Source organism: Macrobrachium rosenbergii, chromosome 12, assembly GCF_040412425.1.
Source record: "Macrobrachium rosenbergii isolate ZJJX-2024 chromosome 12, ASM4041242v1, whole genome shotgun sequence".
NCBI classification, from domain to species: Eukaryota; Metazoa; Arthropoda; class Malacostraca; order Decapoda; family Palaemonidae; genus Macrobrachium; species Macrobrachium rosenbergii.
This window is the reverse complement of record NC_089752.1, coordinates 14,046,843-14,070,748: the sequence shown is the minus strand read 5'-3', so window position 1 is coordinate 14,070,748 and position 23,906 is coordinate 14,046,843. Positions and strand designations below refer to the sequence as shown.

General features: G+C 37.6%; 1 protein-coding gene across 1 annotated transcript in view; it reads right to left on the bottom strand.

Moving 5' to 3' along the window:
* The window catches only part of LOC136844409 (sodium-coupled monocarboxylate transporter 1-like), an 85,287-nt gene that overhangs the window by 20,213 nt on the left and 41,168 nt on the right, over positions 1-23,906 (bottom strand). Inside the window, exons 9-12 of the mRNA XM_067113569.1 lie at positions 20,575-20,729; positions 18,893-19,098; positions 17,049-17,149; positions 4,404-4,757 (exon numbers count right to left, since the gene is read on the bottom strand). Of these exons, the coding sequence (XP_066969670.1) occupies positions 4,723-4,757; positions 17,049-17,149; positions 18,893-19,098; positions 20,575-20,729 (497 nt within the window). The 3' untranslated portion in view covers positions 4,404-4,722. The remainder of the gene's footprint in view (positions 1-4,403; positions 4,758-17,048; positions 17,150-18,892; positions 19,099-20,574; positions 20,730-23,906) is intronic.

Below are 23,906 nucleotides of genomic sequence, written 5' to 3'. Positions count from 1 at the left end.
GGAGACTAGGAGGGCGATCTCTGAGACATAGTGGCATAATGACGTAAACTACAGTCCTTCAACCACAGCCAGCAAAAACAAATTGAAGCTCTTGCTATGTTGTACCTTCTCTTACACCCAAAAGTCCAGACCAGGAAGGCATGTCGCCATGGGTAGAACAAACTAGCAGACCAGAGATTTCAAATTTTGAGCTGCTGGTTAAAAAACTAATAGCTATGTAATTACTGGGTAAGTTACTTGTATAAAAAAATCATCTCACAAATTGTTCTTAAATATTTAATAAGTGGAGAAAAACTTTCCAAGACTATACTTGTTATACTGTAATCCCACAACCCCCAGAATAAGTTTATTCTGCTCCAACACTTTACTATCAGGCGCCTTATTCTATAAAGCTTACCATTTATTAAAGACAACAGGGGTTTTAGATATGGTAAAAAAAATTCTGGCTGGAATAGCTATTTTCAACCTGGTCATAAAATTTATACCACTTTATATAATGTGGATTCAAACCTAAATCTGAAGAAGAAAATACTCATATTTTCAATAATCTTAACCGCTGACCATACTGTAGACAGTATTGCAGTACAAAAAAAATTTATAATTTGGGAGGCCTGAGACTGAATGCAAAAGAAAATAAGGTACAATTTACTAGTTGTGCTCCAAATAATCTTTCAGTTGAAGGTATTTTTTTCCTCTCCCCATTATCAAGATATCTACAAATACACTTGGACATCCTCAGTTGCCAGTCATGCAACCTAAATATTTCAAAAGATTTAAAAGGAAAAGAGGCTCAGGAACGTTAAAGCCAGGAATAGCTGTTCAGGGCATTTGTAATGTTTTCATCACAAAGCTGAAATTAAAAGCACTAAAGCTGTTCAACAGCGGGCAGGTTTACTGTCAATGAACAAGTTGAGCATCTGAATGTCACAAACAGATTCCACAATCTTGATTTGAATTCACACCTGGAATGTAAATCAATCTGCTAGGAAAGTACTGTACTTGGGTATGCAGTAACAAGACATGAAACTACAGTATCAGGTTAAGACCTAAATCATTTATTGAATACTGTATTAGGTGGATAAAGTCTATTGTTGAAACTAAGACAACTGGTTGCTTGAAATTTAAACAACCAAAATGGTACACTGGTTCACCAGCTGCATTTCTGGTTATAGGGATTTTAAAAGTCATCTAAGAAAGAAAAAATAATTTATTTCCAATTTGCTAATTTTGTTCTCATAGATAAGCAGATATCTACTGGGACAGCTCTTTAAAAACTTGAATTGTTTCTACTGGGTGATAAAAACATACAGCAGTTCAGTCATGGACCTGCCAAAAATATGAGGATTAATGGAGTCTTTCTTGGCTAAAATAAGTAATCACTTAAAACAATGATGATAGGTCACTGATCGAATCTGTCAGTCAAATGTCAATTTACAAGGATCTTCTGTGGAGTACAAAAGAATAAACAAAATCAAAGTATTTTATTTTTTTTATTTCTTATGCCATGAAATTTGCCAATCATACATGAAGAGTGGCAACAAAGTTTAATGAAGCAGGTGAAGGAAAGGACGTCTCAAAAAACAGTATTGTTTTTAACTTGAAGAGCAAATGTTTTTTTGTTTATTTGCTCATAAATTATACCTCAGGGACTGCTGTTGGCTTTTAGTTCTTATCTGTTATGATATGATGTCAGTTATAAAAAAATTTTATTAAGAAAATTTATAGAAATATTAGAGAAAATCTTACCTTCCAAAAGTAACTGCATTCCCAATCTCAGAAAATGTTTAGTGCAATATTTTACAACAAACAATTGTAATGGTTTCTTGAGCATGTAAAAAAAATTCTTACCGAAATAAAAATAAATTATTAGAAAAACATCACAAAACTTGGAAATCGTTAGGGAGTGTTTTGCAAAAGTCTGCAGCAAAAAGGCCTTGCAATGGTCACTAATTCAACTTCCAAAGAAGGTAGGGAAAAAGTTTTTATGAAAAGCCCCATAAAACAATAGTCATTAAAATGTCTTCCTTTATGATTGATTTTTAAAACAAGAGCCTAAAAAGTCGACCTTTCTCCAGTTCAGGGGACTTTACATGGATACTAGCATTAGGTCTCCCTTACTGTTTTAAAAGTGGCATGCAGACTGAAGGTTTACAGCAATACCAAGCTAAACTTCACTGTGCTGCAATTAATCCCACCTCATGACAGCATTCATTTGTCATAAAACTAAATTGAGAGTAAAGCTCTCAGAATGAATGGAAAACTTTACTGCAACTTGCCCATCCATGAGACAATTGTTAGAAGAGGGTTGAGGAAAGTAACAAAGAGAGAGAATATGAAAGGAGGTACAGCAAAAAGGAATGAAAGGGCATTCATAGCCATCTTTTTATTCCCTTTAACATAAAACTGGTTATGTTATGAGTGCTGATGCTCATGGGTTTTAACAAAAACTGGGGGAAAAATTTATAATCAAAGGTACTTTTAAATACTTACCCAGCATCAGTGAATACTTTATCTAAACATATGATGAAAGACTCCAGTAAATCTTGTTTCTTTTTACAGGTGGAAATTTGCTTTTGAGTTGAAGGACATGTTTGGTTTGCTCAATAACAAAGTACACATTACAACAATTGAAATTTCATTCATCATTTTATCCACATTCAAAGGAGAACAGAAGTCCAGTGAAAAAGCCAGATTTCACAAAAATTTGTACAGCATTGAGGCAGAGTTTACTTCTAACTGCCTCCAAAGAAGAAAGTGCTAAACTAAATTACTAGACATTGAAGATGTCAGAGCAGCAAAGTTTATGATGAATGTCATACATCCTACAGAAAACCAGAGGACATTTTGCCTTGTGTGACACTACAGACAGTATTATATGTTGGTGCTCAATCACACTTAGCTGTTAAATTTCAGACTCATTTTACTGCTTTACTTTACATTACAAAACAGACAACTTTCAGGGTTGACATTTGATGTCAACTTTGACTTTGTTAGTACAGAAATAAAATGAAAATCTAGGACAAAATGCACACAGGGAGGTCAAGAAATTCATCCCAAAAAACAGAATAAATGACAGACCAACACTGTCTGACCTCATGGGTTTCCAAGAAAGTATCTCAAAATTAGCACACCCATAAATGGGATGTAAATACTTTGAAAATGATGGTCATGTTTTGGAAGGTAAAGCATGAAATGCCTCAACCCAAGTTTACTGCTCAATTGAAAACTGTTGTGGGGAAGTAAACTGTATGAATGGAACTTACCAATGATTGTAAGTTTGGGGGGAGAGAGGTTCTTTGGTCAAAAAGGAATCAAAATGATATGGCAGACTACTCAAAAACTTAAAACCATCCTAAACAAAATGGAAAAAATTAAATTTTTCCCACAAGTTAATTTAAATGGATAAAAGAGTTAGCAAAGTCCCCTGCAACTAATGGGTCTTTCCATATTTGGAGCACCTAATAAACTCCATGGACAGGCACCAACTCCTACAATTACTCTCAAGTTACACAATACCCATAGGAGTTTGATGTCCCAAAATTAGATAAGAACCACAAGGAGCCTCCAGTTCAACTCTACATGTACTAGAAGCTTTACAACCTGTATTGAATTGTTTAACCTTGGCCCTTTTGTTGATTTTTTTATGAAATATACATTCCTTATTTCTTGCAAAAACCAGCAACAGTGCTATCACAGTATTTACAATACTGTACTATGCAACATAAAATGCAAACATAAAAACAACATAATGAGCTGCCCAGACATAATTCAAAACAAAAAATAATTGGATCAACATCATGCTGTACATGATGGTATCAAAACATAAGATTTTCACCAGGTAAGAAGTCTCATACCAAGAAAATAAACTAGACTTACTCATCAATAGGTAAAGACGCCACAAGTGAAAAACACCCTGAACATTAAAACCTACGTTACAAGACCAGCCGGTTTGAAGTCAAATCATATGTAAGTACTAACTTTAGAAAATGGAGTAATTGGGTGATAGTACTCAAACATTTGTTAACATAGTACTGTAATGTAATGTAGATTCATTATCAATTTTTTAAGTATAATGTCTAGTGGTATATTCTATTTCTTTATGTAATCTTATATTGTACAAGTAGGCAAAGGTTACAACAGGGTTAGTTAGAGCACTACAATAAAATTTTACCGTAAATCGGTTTTTGAGTCTCCAGTCCAGTTAATAAATACAAATTGCTTGCCAAGGCCTGGGGCAATGATGCCTTGATCGATGAGAGCGCTACAACCAACATGGTAAATAAAATAAACTCACTACTAAAATGTTATAGGGCACCCATTTGCATCAGCCTGCCCAGCAATATGCCATATACTAAGGTTGTCAGTTCTAAGTGGTCTATGTGAGCAGGTTGTAACTTTGGCACTTGTATTGGCAAATGATAAATAAAACTCCATCCTTGACAACTTCACATGCATCTTTCCAGTTAAAGAACCTCAAAATGGCACCGACATTGGTGCCTGTTCTAGTAGCTGTTGTGTATCTGAAACACCATTGGTAGCCTTTTTCATGATGAGTGGTTTGATGGGCTGCAGTTCTCACTGTTTCTGCCCATTTCTCAGTGTAAACCAACATTAATAGATATACTCAAACTGGATCTTCTCACTCACCCTTCAGCATTAAAATTTTTCCACATGGAAATCTCTAATAAATGTTTCAGCAAAACCATTCATGTTGAAATTGAGTTACTGCTGGTTGACTGTTTTTTGTGGAAGTGGTCCTGAGATAACTATTTATCATGTAATGTTTTTAAGATGTGTCAGTCATAAAAATATTTACAGTATTTAATTCTTCCTACTTTATACTGTTTGGATAGTTTTTGATCTCCTAGTGTTCACCATCCATCTTCCTGCCACGCTGGATAAACAAACCTTTGATTCAGAATAAGCTCTTAGTTCCTTTTTTACACATTGCTCCTAGGAACAAATGACCTCAAGACAGCTCTATCAACCCAAGAATACGACCAATTGTTGTTTAAGTCCACTAGTTATAATTATAAAGAAAACAAGTGGCTACAAACTGGATGTCATAGCATTTTCCTGATCCACACCTTCGATTTAATAAGATTAGATCCAATGTATTCTGAATTACTGAAATGATATTTGCCATGAAACCAAGACTTATCCTAAATAAGATTGAAAAAACAAGATGATCTGATGAAGTTCATGCAGGTAAAATGCATTCTGCTAAAACATATGCCTTTTACCACTTTGATCGTTTTTTTTTTTTGGTCAATTTAGAATACTGTACTCATTCTGACCTTGTCAATTGAGTCAACAAAGATATTACCTGTTGACACCAGAATATATAATATGGCCTTTCCTAAGTTAGATAACAAATTTTTTCATAATCAAAGCTTTGACATTAGCTATCAGACAGTACCCCCTGGTGCTTTTCCAGCTTTACAAATGAACCCTGAGTTACTGCTCTGAGTGTCACTACAGCACTGGGAATAACTGATTGAACATCTGACATCTACATTACAGAATATTACTTTTGAAACATGTCTTTAAGACTAGTGTCTTCTCATGTCTGAATTTTTAGGTTATCCACTTTATAAGGAGGATTTTAAAGCAGGTATATTTAATATAGAATAAAAGCAAAACACAGGGCTGGATGGCAACAAGGTACAGGAGGAAAATCAAAGCCACTGCACCACGAATTACAATTGTTAGGAAGGGCTGTACCATTATAGTTGGAAGAAGGCCCATATTGAATGGATTCTGAATATTGTAAAATAACGAAAACAATGGTTTCTAGCTTGAGCAGAATAAGGCTACTATTCATTGGAAAGATCTTATTACATAGACAGAAACACCCATGACCTGCATTCTTCAGTGATCATACATCAAAATTATTTTAGACAATTTTTTGCCAGTGCATGTCTTAAGCCTTTTGTCAACATATTTTGAATGCAACATTGCCAAAAGATGTGGCTCTTTTTTTTTAATCTTTATGACCACTTTGAACCCTGCTGCCAAGGAAATGAACCCTTTGGTTCTGAAGACATCAAATGTCAGAGTTGACAACTGACAAGATTCAAAAGTTTATTCCAGGCATAACCAAATAATAGACAAGGGATCCTTTTCAGTGCTTTTGTTAGCTCAATGAGTTAAAAAATAAATGAACTTTTCCATTCTCTTTATATGTTTTAACAAAGTGATTTGCAGAAATACTTTTTAAAGAAAAATATCAGAAAACAAAACAATTCTTAAAAATCTGAATGGCTGTTTCAAAGCCAAAAACCGAATACAAAGAACTCCATGCTCAAGAACCCAGACAGTCATGCATAACATCCACAATCAGGAACAGAAGACAGTGTGCACTATATGGGATCTTTTATTTTTTCAAGGTTGTTTCTTTGATATAGTGTCAGCACTGCTCTCAATTTGAGCAGTGTATGAATATTAAGTCAAGTCTGTATATGAGGCTCTTTAATGTCAAAACATGAATTAAAATGCAAATGGTTTCATTCAGACAGCCATATATGCAATAATAATAATGATGATATTTTCTCTGTTTGGCCAGATTAAGAGAAATCCTGATGGCTGATGTATATCATCAAATCTGGAAATGGGGAAGTAAAACCAAATTTGGGGTGTTCATAGTAACTCCAGTGGTATAGCCTTCCTACACCTCAGGCCTTTATCGCACCAAAAGTGTAAACTCTGCTAGCTTAGTAAATACACAGCTGAAGTGCACTTTAATTTGCACTTTATTAATAAGAAAAATTATGTACCTTTTGTTATGTTAACAAAATATACCTGTCATTAAAAGTTTGGCTCAGGTAGACCATTTTTCTACTCTCTTCAAAATGGCCCAGTTCGTTACAAGATAAGCCTGGCATGATAAAGAAAAACGCCTTGACACCATGGTTCCAGACCACACTAAACATTTATCAGCAGGGTTTCTTATCAGTTGAACAAATGACCATATTTTATTACCATGATATGAGATACAAAATATGGGACTTTATGGTGAATTACTGAATGCTAGTGTTAAACTCATGAGGTCAATCCATTTGCAAAAGTCAAATTGAGAGTACAAAGATATTATTAACTATATGTTTCCCATCAACATTTCCAGTCATGGAATCCTCATTTCTTTTAATGGCTGTGTAAGGAACTATTACATTTCAACCTGTTTCCCCAGTAATCTTGTAGAGCTTCGTAAATGTCTTGTCAAATCCAGGGCAAACTAACACAGAAATTATACATTGAGATTACATGTTTTAATATGCCTTTGCTTAAATGTTAAAAAATCTTGGAGCTAAATGTCTTTAATAATCTTAATGCATGATGACTGATGCAATTCTCAGTGCAAACAAAAACTTGCAATTCAGAATAAAGTTGTTATTATAAAGCAATGGTATACTTTGTGTTTCATAATTGAGTTTGAATTAAAAACATATAAAGACCTTTTCTTAAAGTTTAGACCATTCTAGCATGACAGACAAGATATCAGTTCTCTGTAAGACTAGCAAATCATGAAACACATGGGCTATTCATCAAGTTTGGGTCAAACAAGTGTTACTAATTCAAGATGAGACTCTATAACTTACATTTACATCTCAGTCTTTTTGTTTACATGCCAATGGGAAAAATACAACAATGGGCTACCTATTTACTACCTACATTACAGTATGCCATAAAGTCTTATGTCCCTATACAACTAGGAGGGTAGGGGGTCAACCATTTATCCTCCTTGTGATGTTTGGACATGACATAAATACATTGCCTGTGAACAAAAAAATTATGAAAAGATCATCTTTTCATCTAAAATAGATGCTAATTCATAAATTTCCAGTAACACAATACAGTAAAAGTTTTTGAAGACAGTAAGAATAATGGTGGAATTATCAGCTCCCCAGGTTTGTCCTGTGGATACTTTACTGATTTGTCATAAATATCATTGTAATTCATCAAGCGCCCAAAGAAACTGAATGGTTTGTTTAAATGGTAAAATGTATAGGCATTAAAAGAGAAAGGAAACCAGTCCAAGAACCTGGGGAAGCAACACAGACATTCCTTGTGATACATAAACCACTGGGTGCCATTTTCTCATTCTCCTGAAAGACAGCCTCTGCTATCCTCAAGAACTTGACACAGTTTGAAATAAAGTAATTCATATTCTGAACTGACAGAAGAACATACCTGTAAACAAAGATGTACCCAATCAAATATTAAAAGAAACTGTACAAAAATGAAGAAATAAATCTCTTTGATCCACAGAGATAAATTGATTAAAATGGTATTTTCATTATAAAATAAGTTTTTAAATATACTTACCTGGTAGTTACATATATATAGCTTTATCCTGCCGATTGTCATACAAGACGGCAGAAATTCAAAATTCGCGGCAATCGCCGATAGATGGTCAGGTGGCCATACCTGAGCGCCCTCTACCAGGTAACTAGAACCATTCCCAATTGTCCTCAGAAATTCCATGCCCCTGTTCTCAGAGGAGGAGGGAGGGACCTTTTATATATGTAACTACCAGGTAAGTATATTTAAAAACTTATTTTATAATGAAAATACCATTTTTAAATATCTAACTTCCTGGTAGTTACATATATATAGCTGATTGACACCATTGGTGGTGGGTTAGAGAACCAAAACACCGTTGGGAATTCGTATAATTACTAAACACTAAAAATTAGCTGTAAACATACTCTGGTTCCTACCTGATAAGGAAGCTGGCTTCATAATTATCCTGCCTCATTCGCCTGCATTCCTTGAGACCCAGCGACCCATCCAGGGGCTGTAGAAAGTCTCTATGGGGCTGTCACGGTCCTCGACCTTAACATGACTAGACCACCACCCTTGCTATCCTGGCATAGCCATGGACAAAGAGCTGACCACCTGACCCACTAAAATCACTAAATAACACACTCCATAAAACCTAACTTAGACTTGCAACCCCAGACTGTGGAAGGTTGCAACAACCTTCACAGACAACCTGTGAGTTCAAATCAAGAAAAGGCAAGGGTATAATACAAAAAAAAGGTTATAGGGTAGAGGCAGTAGTACCCTCTCCAACTACGGCGCTGAGGCAACGACGGACCCAGGGAACAGCAATCCTCATATTGGGTCTGTACTTCTTTCAGGTAACAATCTGCGAAGATAGATTTGCTTCGCCAAAAAGTCGCTTCCAAAATCGATTTCATAGACCTGTTGTGTCTATAAGCCATCGAAGTTGCCACAGCTCTTACCTCGCGCTTTGACTTTGAGGATTGAAAGCTTTTCTCGTCACATTCTTGGTGAGCTTCCTTATTAAGTCCTTGATAAAGAACGCCAGTGCATTCTTTGATAAGGGTAACGAAGGTTTCTTCACTGAGCACCAGAGGTGATCTGTCTGACCTCTCATGTTTCTGGTCCTTTGTAGATAAAATTTTAGGGCCCTAACTGGACAAAGGCCTCTCTCTTTTTCCTGTCCTACTAAATGAGACAGCCCTGGTATGGAAAAAGATCTGGGCCATGGTTGAGAAGGGTTCTCGTTTTTAGTGAGAAAACCAAGTTGAAGTGAGCATACTGCATTTTCCCCATTGAAGCCTACTTTCTTGCTAAAGGCTTGTAGTTCTCCTACCCTCTTGGCTGTAGCCAAAGCGACCAGGAAAAGGGTCTTCTTAGTGAGATCCTTCCATGAAGCCTTGTCGAGAGGTTCAAACCTATTCGAGGTTAAAATTTTAAGACTACGTCCAAGTTCCAAGAGGGGGTCAGGTTGTCCTTCCTCTTAACTGTCTCAAAGGACCTTATGAGATCCGTGAGGTCCTTGTCTCCGACACGTCAATATTTCTGTGACGGAAGACGGAAGCAAGCATGCGGTATCCCTTGATGGTAGATACTGCTAGGTTTCCTTGGGTTTTCAAATGCAGAAGAAAATCTGCCAGTTGAGTTAGAGAGGTACTGGAAGAGGAAATGTTGTTTTTCCTGCACCATTCCCCTGAAAAACGTCCCACTTTGATTGGTACACCTTGAGTGTGGACGTTCTCCTCGCTCTCGCGATGGCTCTTGCAGCTTCCCTTGAAAAACCCTTCGCTCTTGCCAGTTTTTCGATAGTCGAAGGCAGTTAGGTTGAGAGCGAGGAGATTTTGATGGTATCTCTCTATATGTGGTTGTCTGAGTAGATCGTTCCGACAAGGTAACGATCTGGGGTGTCTACTAGCCACTCCATCACCTCCGTGATCCATGGTCTCATGGGCCAAAATGGAGCTATCAGGGTCATGCGGGCGTCGTTCGACTCTCTGAACTTCTTCATGACTCTGTCTAGGATCTTGAATGGAGGAAAAGCGTGCATGTCTAGTCCCTCCCAATTCATGAGGAAGGCGTCCACCGCCACTGCTTCCTGGTCTGGGACTGAGAGCAGTAGACTGGTAACCTCTTCGTTCTCTGTGTCGTAAAGAGGTCTATTGCCAGTTCTCCCCACAGATTCCAAAGCCTGTTGCACACATCGTGATGTAAGGTCCATTCTGTCGTGAGAACCTGTCTTCCTCTGCTGAGAAGATCCGCTCTGACGTTCTTCTCTCCCCTCTATGAAGCGGGTGATCAGAGTTGTTGTTCGTTTCTGCCCACAGCAGGAGATCTTTGGCTGCCTCGTAAAGGGAAAACGAACGAGTGCCACCCTGTTTCCTGATGCAGGCCAACGCTGTGGTGTTGTCTGTCGTTGACCTGTACAATCTTGTTCTGGACCTTCTCCTGAAAGTGGACTAGTGCAAGATGAATGGCCAGTTCCTTGACATTTATATGCCATTTCTTCTGATGGTTTTCCCATAGACCTGAGATCTCGCCCTTCCCCAGCGTTGCACCCCATCCCATGTCCGATGCGTCTGAATACAACACTTCAGGTCGGGGTTCTTTTGTTGAAGTTCGAGGCCTACTTGAAGTTTTTTGGGGTCGCTCCACCAACTCAAATGTTTTTTGATTCCCAGAGGGATCGGAATCCACGTCTCCAGATCTTGGCCTCTTTTCCAATAGCTTGACAGATGGAACTGAAGTGACGTGAGATGTAGTCTTCCCAGGGAGACGAATTGTTCGGGACGAGAGAGGTCCCCAGCAGACTCATCCACTCCCTCGCCGAACAGGTCCATCTCCCTAGAAAGAGCTTCACCTTTCTAAGCAATCTAGGAGAATGCGTTTTGGGCTGGAAAAGCCCGAAAAACCACTGACTGAATCCTCATCCCCAGGTAGATGATGTCCTGTGAAGGCGTTAGCTGCGATTTGGCTAGATTTACTACCAGACCTAATTGTTGCGTCAAATTCATTGTAACACCTGCAGATCCTCCAGACACTTTGTTTGCGATCTGGCTCTGATTAGCCAATCGTCCAGGTACATCGAAATCCGTATCCCTTTAGATGTAACCAGTGAGCTACGTTCGATGCCACTCGAGAGAAAACGTAAGGAGCCGTGTTTAGTCCAAAACAAAGTGCTCTGAACTGATAGGTTGTCCCGAGATGCACAAACCTCAGATATTTTCTGTAGTTCGGGTGAATTGGTACGTGAAAATACGCGTCCTGTAGGTCTATTGAAACCATCCAGTCTTCCTGTTTGGTGCCTGCTAGACTGACGCAGATGTCTCCATGGCAAACTTGACTTTGCTTACGCATTTGTTCAGTGGACTTACGTCCAGAACTGGTCTCAACCCCGAGCTCTTGGGTACCAGAAAAAGTCTGTTGTAAAGCCCTCTGACGAGGTCCTTTACCTCTTCTATTGCTGCTTTTGATAGCATCTGGGTCACCTGTTCTTGAAGAGCTGCTGCTTTGCTCCCCGAGTAAGTAGCCATCAACTCCAACAGTTCTTGTGAAAGAGGGGCTTCCTTAGGAAGGAATCTTGTATCCTTCCTTCAAAACTTCGACTGTCCATACGTCCGGCCCCCTTTGGCTCCACTCTTGCCAAAAAGTGGGATAAATCCTGGCTCCCACTTGTGTCTGGAGGTTGTTGTGATCATTTCTTGATTTGGGTTGCTGCTTGGGGTTCTTATGGTTGTCCTCCAGCAGCCATTCTCTGACTTCCTCTCAAAAGGGCTCCCCACGTAAAGGGCTGACGCGTGGAGGAGCTTCCTTGTCCTTCCTGGCTAAAAAGTTTGCGGAAGAACTTTCCTAGCAGTCCTTGTGATCAGATCTTGCGTTGATTGTTGCGCAAGGGGCTGCTGATAAAGTCCTTTAACCAGCTCTGAAGGGAAGAGCTGTTTAGATAAGGGAGCATACAACAGTTCAGATTTCTGAGCTAAAGTCACTCCAGACGACACGAACGAACACAACATAGCTCGTTTCTTGATAACACCTGCTGTGAAAGGGCAGAAAGTTCGACCGACCGTCCTCACAGCTTTATCGAGACAGGCAATAAGGTGCATTTGCGTGTCATTCTTCTGATCTGACACCTCTGCAAGAGCTGCAAGAGTCCAGTCCATCAAGCTGAAGACTTCAATAGTTCTGAAGACGCCTTTCAGCAAATGATCCAACTCCAAGTGGACCACAGAACCTTGGCTTTAGTCATGGCTGTTCTCCGTGAAGAGTCAACGAGTCTGGAGAAGTCCCTTTGGGAGGAGGCAGAACTCCCAAACCGAGCTTCCCCAGTCTCGTACCACACGCTGGATCTAGAAGCCAATCTTGTCGGGGAAAGGAAAAAGTTGTCTTTCCTTGTTCCTTCTTCTTCAAAAATCCAATCATTCAGTGTCGAAAGGCTCTCTTCACTGATTTGGCCAACACTGTCTTTTGAATGAGGAAGACTTCTGGGTCTACCCATCAAATATTGGGAGGGAGGACTCCGAGGTAACGGCCTGATGAAAATCATTAGGAAATAAGTCCGCCAAAAGAGTAAGAAGTCTTTTCAGATCAGCGGCATGAAGAGTTTCTTGAGTTTCCTCTTCCGAGATTTCTTCCAAGGGATCCGCTATTTCCGATGTCAACGAGGGGGAAGCGTGTGAATCGTGCTGTTTATGCGCGCCACGCATGTCGTCCAACTTGCTGCGAGGGAGCCGCGATCCTTGTTCCTCCCTCCACTCGCTGCGGCTTGTTGCGGGAAGCGTCTATGAGCGCTGCAACTTGTCATGAGTTTGCGCCTTGCTGGTTGTTAGCGTCTTGTTGTTCTGATTCTGCCTTACCCTCTTCTTGGGTCTGTTGGCGTCCTTAGATTCCTTGTGTGTTTCTTCTCTTAGTCCTTGCGACTTGTAAGAGTCAAAGAGACGCGGGACTGCTGGACTTCCGACAAGAACTTTACTTGAGGTGCCGCTTGCTGCTGGGAAACAACTGGAGATGGCACTGCACTAGCTTCCACAACTTCGGAGACTCTAGCTGGGATCTTTTGATGAAGAGGTGGTGACGCAGCTTGCGACATCGCCCCATTCTGGGGAGGGGAGAAGCGTGAACTGAAGTCATGTATACGTCTTCTTCCTCCGACGAGCTATGGGCCTTACGCCTCTGTTTAGGCGCAGAAACGCCGTCTTCTTCCGACAGGAATCTCTCTGGAGAGCTCCATTTGCTGCAAGGGGTTGTTGGAGCGGGAAGGGGGACCTCGTCTCTTGATAGGTCAGACTCTTGTGACTGACGCCAACCACGTCTGGGTCTTGCGTCATCCGAGGAAGACGAACACGGTCCTCATCTCGCCTTTCCTGGGCGAGGGGGCCCTGGGATGCGTCAACAGGATCGCTCGAGGGGCGTCCGCTCGTTGTTCAACGTCTCTCACCTCCCTTAGCCTGTCGGCGTTCCTTCTCCCAGGGGTTGGGGAGCATGGAAGCAGGTCTAGGGCTAGGAGCGTGGGCGAACTGCAACGGACGCACCCTCCACTGCACTAACACTGTCACCGAACTTTGTTGCAACCATGCACTGCCCCCATCACTTCCTATCCGAAGAAAGGGATTGTACAGAAACTCCTATGGCCGGGAAATAGCAGCCATTATATCCTTTAAAGACGGATTAGTTACTCCCGACTCCGCCCAGGAGGATCAAAACTAAAGCCTTAGGGTTAGGATCAGGAATATTAGTATCAGACAAGTTAGAAAGGACTTGACTATCAGAAGACCTAGCTGAAAAAGGACACTGGAAGATCTAGCTCTCCTAATTTGTCCTTTTCAACGCCTCCACATGCGATCATACTCTCTCCACTCTTTCTGGACAAACTTTTCACACTCTTGCATCTATCATCAAGTGCACACACATGATCTCTGCATTTTCTTACAAACTGTGTGGGATAAAGAGCAGCCTTGGAAGCCGGTTCTTGCATCCCTAACACACATTTCTAACAACAGGGTCAGCCATCTTGAAAAGCAAGTACAAGAACAATTGTAACAGTCAGAAATCGAACAGATAGGCTAACAATGAGAAAGAAAAAATCCAGGAAGATCCAAAATCAGCGAAAGCCATCAGCAAAAACCAAACAAGTAATGGTACTTCACCAATTGTAGTAAAGCAAACCAAGTATAGAGCGAATTTCCAACGTGTTGATAGAACGTGCGGCAGGAATTCCTGAGGACAATTGGGAATGGTTACCTGGTAGAGGGCGCTCAGGTATGGCCATCTATCTAGTCGGTGCCGATTTTTAATTTCTGCCGTGCATGCCTGTGGTCGGCGGGATAAGCTATATATATGTAACTACCAGGGAAGTTAGATATTTAAAAATGTGTTTTGTAAGTAGATTAATTTGATAAGAGTTAAACACTAGGAATGGTTTCCCCATCTGCTTTGTAATAAATCCCTGTGGGTGACAAATATGTCCAGCACATAGCCTCCTTCAAATATGCTCCTCCAATCAGGGTGATCTGAAGCCTACCATTACTTAACAGAAGATTGGATGTCCTTCACCTTAATGTAATTAGTTAAAATTATCCCAGCTAACTTGCCATTTATTTCCATTGTAGGAATGGATCAACTGCAAGCTCTCCATGTGGATTATTTACAATAAAACGATTATGTAATCCCATAGCCTCTTTAGCTGTCCTATCTGCCTCTTGTTTCCATTTATTCTCACAGGAAATGGTACCCAATATACATCCACCCTGATACATTTGTGTGAACGCAGAACATGCCTTCTGTTTCCATATGGCTTCTCAAAAGAAATGACAGCTTACGTTATCTCAACAAAGCACTGACATCTAAATTAGGTATACATTTGAAGCTATGTAAAAAATGGCAAGTCATCCATATAGATATTTTTAACCCAACATGGTAACTATTTATTATATCAATTGCTAATAAATTCCATTTTCTAGTTTTTATTTATGGAGTAAATATCCTCCATATGTACCTGGAAAGTATAATCATTTTTACCAATATTGGTAAGTGCCCATGAATACTATTGTTATACAGTCCTTCAAGAACTGAAGAAAAAAAAAAAGACTCATGTGGTGTCAAATACCTGTAAATAACAAAAAGTATCACTGGAATTATTTGTTTACACCCAAAGCCTCTGTGCAGATACGGTCTTCTAAGTGTGCTAATGGACATAAAGTTGACTGATTGTTCGAGACCTTAAATGAGATGGAATTACAATTTCAGACCTTTTCACAAACAATGTTAGTTTGGCACTGACCACCTGTATAAGAACTTTACATAAATAGCTAGTTAAGGAGACAGTTCCATAGTTATTAGCTTTAGCTGGGTCCTTTCAGGCTTAGAAACTCTAATAATTATGACATTGCCACTCTGTTTTGGAAAAAAGCTTCCTAGACAAAGGGGATTGTAAAATAGTGGTAAGTATGAATTTACCAATAGTGAAAGATGATTTATCATTGTTTCATAGCATGACAGTGAAACTACATCTCAATATTTTTTTATATGACAACAAACAAAACTTTAAGAACATCAATATCAGATGACAGGATAAAGTGAACATCGTCATCAGGGAGATTACATAAATTCCTTATATAGATGAGATAATAATGAAAGAAATAGAAATTACTTAGATATCACCTATAAACAAACCCATGGAGAACAGTATGTGATAGTGTCAGCTGGGGTCTGAGGGCAGCAGAAGAGCAGGAGGGCCCAAACTTACTTGGATGTGAACTATGAGATGGGAGGCTGGAGATGAGTTGAGAGTTGTGGAAATTAGAGCAAAAGAAAGAGAAGAGATGTCCTTTGCACGGCATGGTTATGGAGAAAATGATAATGTATATTGCACGGGTGTTTACTGTGCAGTACTACTTAGTGTACCTAGTTGCCATCCTAATGAATGTTTACCTTTTATTAAACCTGATGATAAATGTACCAGACCACCAGGGGTCTTGTGTCTGGAAGTGTAGTTAGATAAATTTGTAATAGCTTTAACTGCAGCCCTGGTGATAAAATACAGCAGAATTAAACAATACCCAAACCTTGTTCTCTACCAGTAGTGAGATCCAGAAGTTTTATATAATGAAATACTGTATCTATAGACATGTAAACATGGTTTTTACTTATGAAATAGCATTTATTTTTTGTATGGTTTTTATAATAATTATACATTTCTGTCTTTAAATGATTACTTCATCATGATTATCTTTATAAACCTGACTGGTCCATGAAAGCAGACATGATGATGAAGGGGAAATTGTATATACCATTCTGCCCCATATTGCACCCATTTACTCTCCCTGCTTTTATTTTTCCACTCACTTTTGCCATCCATATAGGTCAAGAATGACACAAAAACAGTATTGTGATGGTGTGGGGTGGTGAAGATAAGCTTGTTGGAGGCCTTGTTTTCATAACTCACACCCTACCCGTTTCTTGTGTTACTGAATTATTCATATATTGTTAACCATTAATAAATACTTCAACTTTACTTTGCTGTAATATTCTTCTACTTAACACTTACATACTTTCTCTTTTCTCCTCCTGTTATAATTCAACATTTTCCCAAAACATTCTTATTTTCCCTACACTATCAAGACATCACCAACTGGCAACTTAAAATGAAATGGGAAGTTTGCCAATACTCTGCTGAATGAAGTCTACTGGCAGCACTGGGAGTAAAGTGAACACTGCTGCCTTAAAAAAAATGCTGTTCAGAGAGACAAACCAGAAAGCCATGATCTTACCTGTGCAGACTGACACGAAGGAGCTAATGACAAGTGTCAGGATTATACCAATGAAACCACTATAACAGTATGATATATCATAGAGGTTGTTGTACTTTCCCCTGAAATTTTATTAAAAAATTAATAGAGAAAAATGGATACTAAATTGCCTGAAAAAAATGTTACATAAAATCTAATTGTTTCAATAAAGAAAACAAATTATTCATACAAACCTCAATCACAATTAGCCATACAGTAATTTGTAGTGTTGAATTCCCCATACACATAGCTGTGAAGTCTTAAAGAGCAGAGAGGAATTGCTAAAAAATCAACTATAGAGTGATACTGTGGTATACACATGTACACCTTTGACCCATCCAGAAAGAGAACTTTCCTCAATCTTTATGCAAACCTTGTAATTAAGGTGGAATGAGGGGAATAACAGAAAAGGACTTCATTATAATGGATGGGTTTGTGTGAAAAAGATCTGCTTTCCATAGAAACTTCAACTGTTTCATTATATAAATATCAATATTAATTATACAGAATGGATATTATTTTAGATAGAGGGTGAAAAAATGATCCTCACCAAGAGATATTCTGACAGGGACTGCTAAGTCAAGAACCAAAGGTCTGAGTAAAATTAAAGGCTACTAGAAAGGGACCACACTTGGGAGGGAAGCAGTGGTTTGTATGTACAGTATCATGTTTGTTACATCAACAAATGAGCAGGAATCAACTAACTACTAAACTAAATTCTATAAACTTGGAAAACCAATAGTTCATGTCTCCAAGATGAATGATGAATGAACATGAAAATTACAAGAGAGAAGAGGAGGAGGAAGAGTGAACATAATCTTCTGCCAAAAAGAGAATGTACAATGAACGCAACACATAAAATAATCCTAATCCCTAATGCATTTATCCCTTTGGTAGAACTGAGTAAAGGCACTTCCATATCCCTGCTCTTCAGGTTGGCCAAAATTTGAAGACTCCTTTTATACATAACAGTCAAGAGGACCATAGCTTCGTGTTCTGACTATTACTTACATGATGCAAAACTGATTGACAAGCATACAGTATGCTATCCATAACTTGACTAAACCTACAATTATGACACCAAGTAATGTGAAAAGCATCATAATATTACAAGAATATGAACCATTACATTATCTGACTGCAGAGAGATATTCCTAGACACTCACAGGGCCTGCCCAAAAAGTGTTTTAAATGAAGGGTAAAAACTGAATTAAATTAAAATTAAAGATATTGGATAGTCAAGCAAGATTAGAATGAAGGAAAGATGTGAAAAGTAAAAGGCATAAAATAATGCAGCTAGACCAAATGGATGCTGCAAAGAAACCTTAAATAACATCTAGCACGCACCACAAGGAACACAAAGTAGTAACAGCTACACAAGTAAGACAATACAGAGCACAATGAAAGAAGAAAAGGGGAAGAAACACAAAATGCACAAAAATCAAATAAATGTTCACTACCAAGTATCTAGAGAAAAACACACCATTGGATGGGAGGTTGGGGCATACATCAATTTGAGGGGCACTGATCACTATCCTGAAATAACATGTAGTCCTTTTCATATACACATTACATGTCAACTCTAAGTAATGCTGCATATTGTTATGAATAAATCAATCAGACTTATTCCAGCAGGCTTTTACATCTTGATCACCTCTCAATTTCATATCTTTGTGGAAGGACCTTTGAGTTCTTCTGAGCTTAAAACCCAGTACTCCATCTTAAACAATATACAATTTCTGTTAATCTCATAAAACTAGTAACCAGTGAACTGAATACTATAATACAACAAAACAACACATGCATACAGTATTTATATCACCTACATTGGAGGAAAAGCAATATCTGATGACGGTGGTACTGGCATATGGTCTACGACACTAGATGTTGCATTTTGAAATGTCACACTGTTTCCATCACATCCACTAACAGAAAGAGGGAGAGTTGTGGGATTTCCCCCTCCCCGAAGAAATTTACCAATAATGAGCCATACATTAATCATAAATGAAGCCACAAATCCAACAGCTGCTCCCTGAAAAAAGAATGATTAGCATTGTGATTTTAATAACATCACCTAGTGAATTCAGCAAGGACTAGTATCAAAGAATATACTTTTCCACTGGCATGTCAATGCCACAGCACAATCAAATCTGTAGTTTACTGAAATGCCAATAGCAACAATACTGCCATTAACATCACCCTCTTTAAAATCTTTGACATTATTGAAAATACATGCTAAAATGATAGAATTAGTTTGAAAGCAAGTACACAAATCATAAGGCTAAACAAAAATCCACTGCCAAAGCCAATAATTCTCTCTACAAGATTACAGGACAGAAATTCTATCATAAATTAGTTGTCAAAATGAACCATATGCTATACTGTGATAGGGAAGATGCATACAGTATATTAAAGTAAACAAATGAGAACAATGAAAAACACTGAAAACTTTCAAGAATCTGGCTTAGTTGTGATTATTATTAACAAACAACCAAGTTAACATACTCAACTCTCATGAAGCTGACATAAATAGCTTGTTCTTACTGAATATATTATATCCTATATAATATATACAGCAACTCAAAAGAAATTTAGTAATTGGAAAAACAAACTTTATTCTGAAAAATTATTTTCAAGGGTTTGTTTACGACACTTGATGTACATTGTTGGCAGTCACTACAAATATTGGATATTAAGCTTAGTTCTGCAGTCGGAGATTAGGTTACACATCAAATAACTATACGTTAGATGAGTGTGACTAATTCAAAGATGGTATGCTACATACATGTAATATTCCTCTGGGGGGGATGATGATGATGAACACAGTCCAACAGATGCTTTAACAACCCAACAGTTGCTTTAATCTATTATAATTTAATTTCTTAATCATTCATAAATAAGTATCACCTGCTATTTACTAAACAGCAACAAATCACTGACAGGAACATTTATCTAGTATTTTCATCTCAGTGATTACAGCTTTGGCACCTCTATTTCCTTTCACTGTATGCCTACATGTGCAGGGACCCAGCATATTTCACCATCTATACCGTCTTCATACAATTTGTGAAATGAAAACTTAATCTGATGAACAAAATAATTCATGCACTGAAGCTTATGACAAGGTCATTAATTAGCAGCAGGTAGATGAGGGTACTGCCCTATCTCCTGACTGTTAACTTTCACTTATCCTTCAGCAGAGACAGTTAGTTAAGAGGTGGGATAATGACAAAAGAGGCTATCAGGATCCTCAGTTTGAAAGGACTTACAGATAATTAAATCTACTACCAACACAATGCCACATGCTACAAATACCATTACTGCATCTCGCTGAACTTTCAGTGAGATGTTGTATGATCCTTCAAGGTATTATTCAGATAGCATTATTAATTCTTCAGTAGCATTATAGTAAGAAAATAGCAATTCTAAGTATGTACTTATATAAAAGCAAAGGATAAAAGCCTTAGGTCACATGCTTTAAAACTATAAAATTATGCAAAAGTATTACCTTTCTATTAACCCATGGTGTGCATATACCTGAAAGGAAAAGTCCTCCCAAAGGACCTTTAAGTGCACTCATGATACTGTAAGCAACCATGAAAATAGTTCCTAGATGACCAACTATCATACCCAGAGCAATGGCTGCAACTCCTGTTATGCCAGCTGAAAAAACAGGGCATAAGATGGTAATGGTTTATTAATACAAAAAAGAGAGAGAAAATTGATCCAAAATCAATCTAAGTTACACAAGTACTAGAGAGGAAGTCACTGCTTTTTATAATGTAAACTTAAGTAAATGCTTTGCTTAGTTGCCATAAACTCCAGTCTTGGATTTAAATTCCTATCTTAAGAATACACTGGAGCTCTTTGAGTAATTTTTATGTTGAGGAATTTCTCACTTTTTTGTTAAATAAATCTTTATTGATATTTATTGTGATTGAAATTTGTTATATATACCAGTATTACTTGGGGCTTTTTCATCCTTTGCTCTTCCTACATTGGTAAAGCAAGTTTTTACTTTACATAAGACACGTAACGGGGTATTTCCATTCTGTTCTACCCAAACTCCCATCCAGTATAAATCCTCATCTAATCATAGCTGTATGATATTCTGGGTTTTTCCATTGGTCTCAATCATGCTCCTCTCCCCTTCTCATCACATGACTGAACCATATCTACTATGAGGACTTTTGTGTATTTTTTGGCATCTGGACACAACATTTCTCCTCTATCAATTTGTTTTTAATTTGAACTTCCAACTACTTGTAAATAAGAATAACCCATTGTAAATCAAGAAAAAATTAATTTATAAGATCCTAACTACTTTAAGTAAGAGAACATACATATGTATGCGCTAAGAGGTTCTTAAGAGGAGAGAAAAGTTTCATAGGCCAAGATCTCAAAGACTGAGAAGGTTTGAATTTGTGATGAGAAGGGATGATGAGCAGTAATTGTGGAAGCAGAGGCAGAACATGCCCATGAGCTATTTTATAGTTTTCTTTACGTCACTAGGCAAAACGTCACAGTCAACAAAAGTACAATTCCATAAAACATCGAAAACATGTACATAATGTTAGTAGAAGGTAGTACAATTACAGGTAAATTCAGTCAATTTAAAAAATTATATACTGTACAGGTAATGACGTACCAGAGAAATAAGTTGTAAAAAGTATGTTTTGTACTAACTAGAGAGAGAGAGAGAGAGAGAGAGAGAGAGAGAGAGAGAGAGAGAGAGAGAGGAGAGATTAGATACTGTAATAAAGTAACTGTACTGCTTTTGTATCATATTTATGCGCAGATATATAAATACAAATTTTTCCATTCTGATTTTAAAATTACAAAACTTAAAAATTAGCACACTTTCTGGTATCATCTTTGAAAAGAAGCAGTAACTAAAAGGGTATCACATCTTGTAAAGTACACCAACTGAACGTGCTGTAATTACATACACATACAGATTGCACCAGCACTTTTCTCTGGGGTGAACAGAGTAATTTTCAAGAATGACACTTATACAACTCTTAGTTACATCTCTGATATTACATTAACGAATTCATTTTATCAAGAGAAGCGCGACTGAACCACCTCATCTCAAAGGTCATGTAAAGTCCTTGTGACAAAGACTTTGCAAATGGACATAATACTTGTATGATATTTATGTACAGAAATATAAATATAAATTTCCATATCGATTTTACAGTTAAAAGCATGAAAACATAAATGTACTTCAAACATTAAACAAGCATTTTCTGCAGGAAATTATCTTTGAAAAAGTGCAGTAACTTTGCAAATGAGTATCACATCTTGTAAAAGTACACTAACTGAATGTACTAGAAATTTCCTTTGCATCATATTTATGCATGTACAAAAATAAAATAATACATTTTCGATACAGATTTACATGAAAGCATGAAATGCATTTTCATAGAGATTTTGCACATTAAAACATGAAATGCATTTTCATACAGATTTTACACATAAAAGCATGATGCATTTTCATACAAATTTTACATAAAGAATGAAATGCATTTTCATACAGATTTTACATAAAAGCATGAAAACTTGTAAATTACTTCAAAATTAAACACCCATTTCTGGGTTTCGGAATTTATGCGTCTGTGAAAAAGTGCGTATGCCATTTATGAGTTCAGTGAAAGTTCGTGTGTGTGTGAATTCGCGCAACTCGAATCGTGTAAATCGAAGTATTACTGTATTAGATATATATATATATATATGCACATTAAACCTCCATATTCGTTCTCCGCGATTTGCGGATTTCTCTGTGGAGCAGTATCTGCCATCGTGCGGAAAAATTCGCCCATTTGTATTTTCAATGATTAATATTCACCAATTACTGTACTTTCATGCCATTTTCATGACAAAATGCACTTTTGTGATAAAACTATTAAAATATTCAGGTATGAGCATTTTTAGAGGGTTTTTCTTGTGTTTAAACTATCAAAATAGGCAGTTCTAAGTGTTTTTAGAAAGGTTTTAAGTATTCGCTGATTTTAGCTATTCGTAGGGGGGTGCGGTACGCATCCCCTGCAAATACAGGGGGTTTACTGTATATATGTACATATATATACACAGTATATATAAATGTGTCATCAACCTATTTACGAACATCCAAGTGACGAACAATCCGAGATACAAACAGACAGGGTCACAAGTTAAATTGAGTTCGCAGTGCTCAATTTTGCCACCACGAGTTCAAATTTTGCTCTGCAAACCTATTCTGCTAATAAGAAATTTTGCAAAGAACAGAAGAACATGAGGAAGAAGAAGAACCTGTTCCTTTTACCCCTTCCCTGATTACCATGAGTATTCTCGTGATTAACTACTATGTGTTCTTCTTACAATCAGGCAAATACTCGTTCATACTCATAACATAATCCTCCTTATTTCTATCTTCCTGATTTAATTCATTCTTTGATGAATTCCCATTTTCTATATTTCCATTCCACATAAAAAATGTTTAGTATATATTTTTGTTAACAGATGGCAGTGTGCATTGTTTACTTAAGAATTTCCAATGTCAGATGCTGCTTCTGCATAATTCTCTCCAAGTTCATAACTTTACCATGGAAAAAATTTAAAATTTTGAATGTTACATAAATCTAAATTCTATTTTCTTTTTACCTTTCTAACAACCAAATCAATTCTTTATAATACTGAATGAATTGAAAATAGTGAAAACAGCATAATCTATGACTCTGAGGTAACTTGGGAATGTAAACATGACATATTTCAAAGTCCAATATCTTCCCTAGTCCTAATCATTCACTTTTCACCAAAATCTATCCCCTACATATCAACTTTTACAGAACTCAATATTTT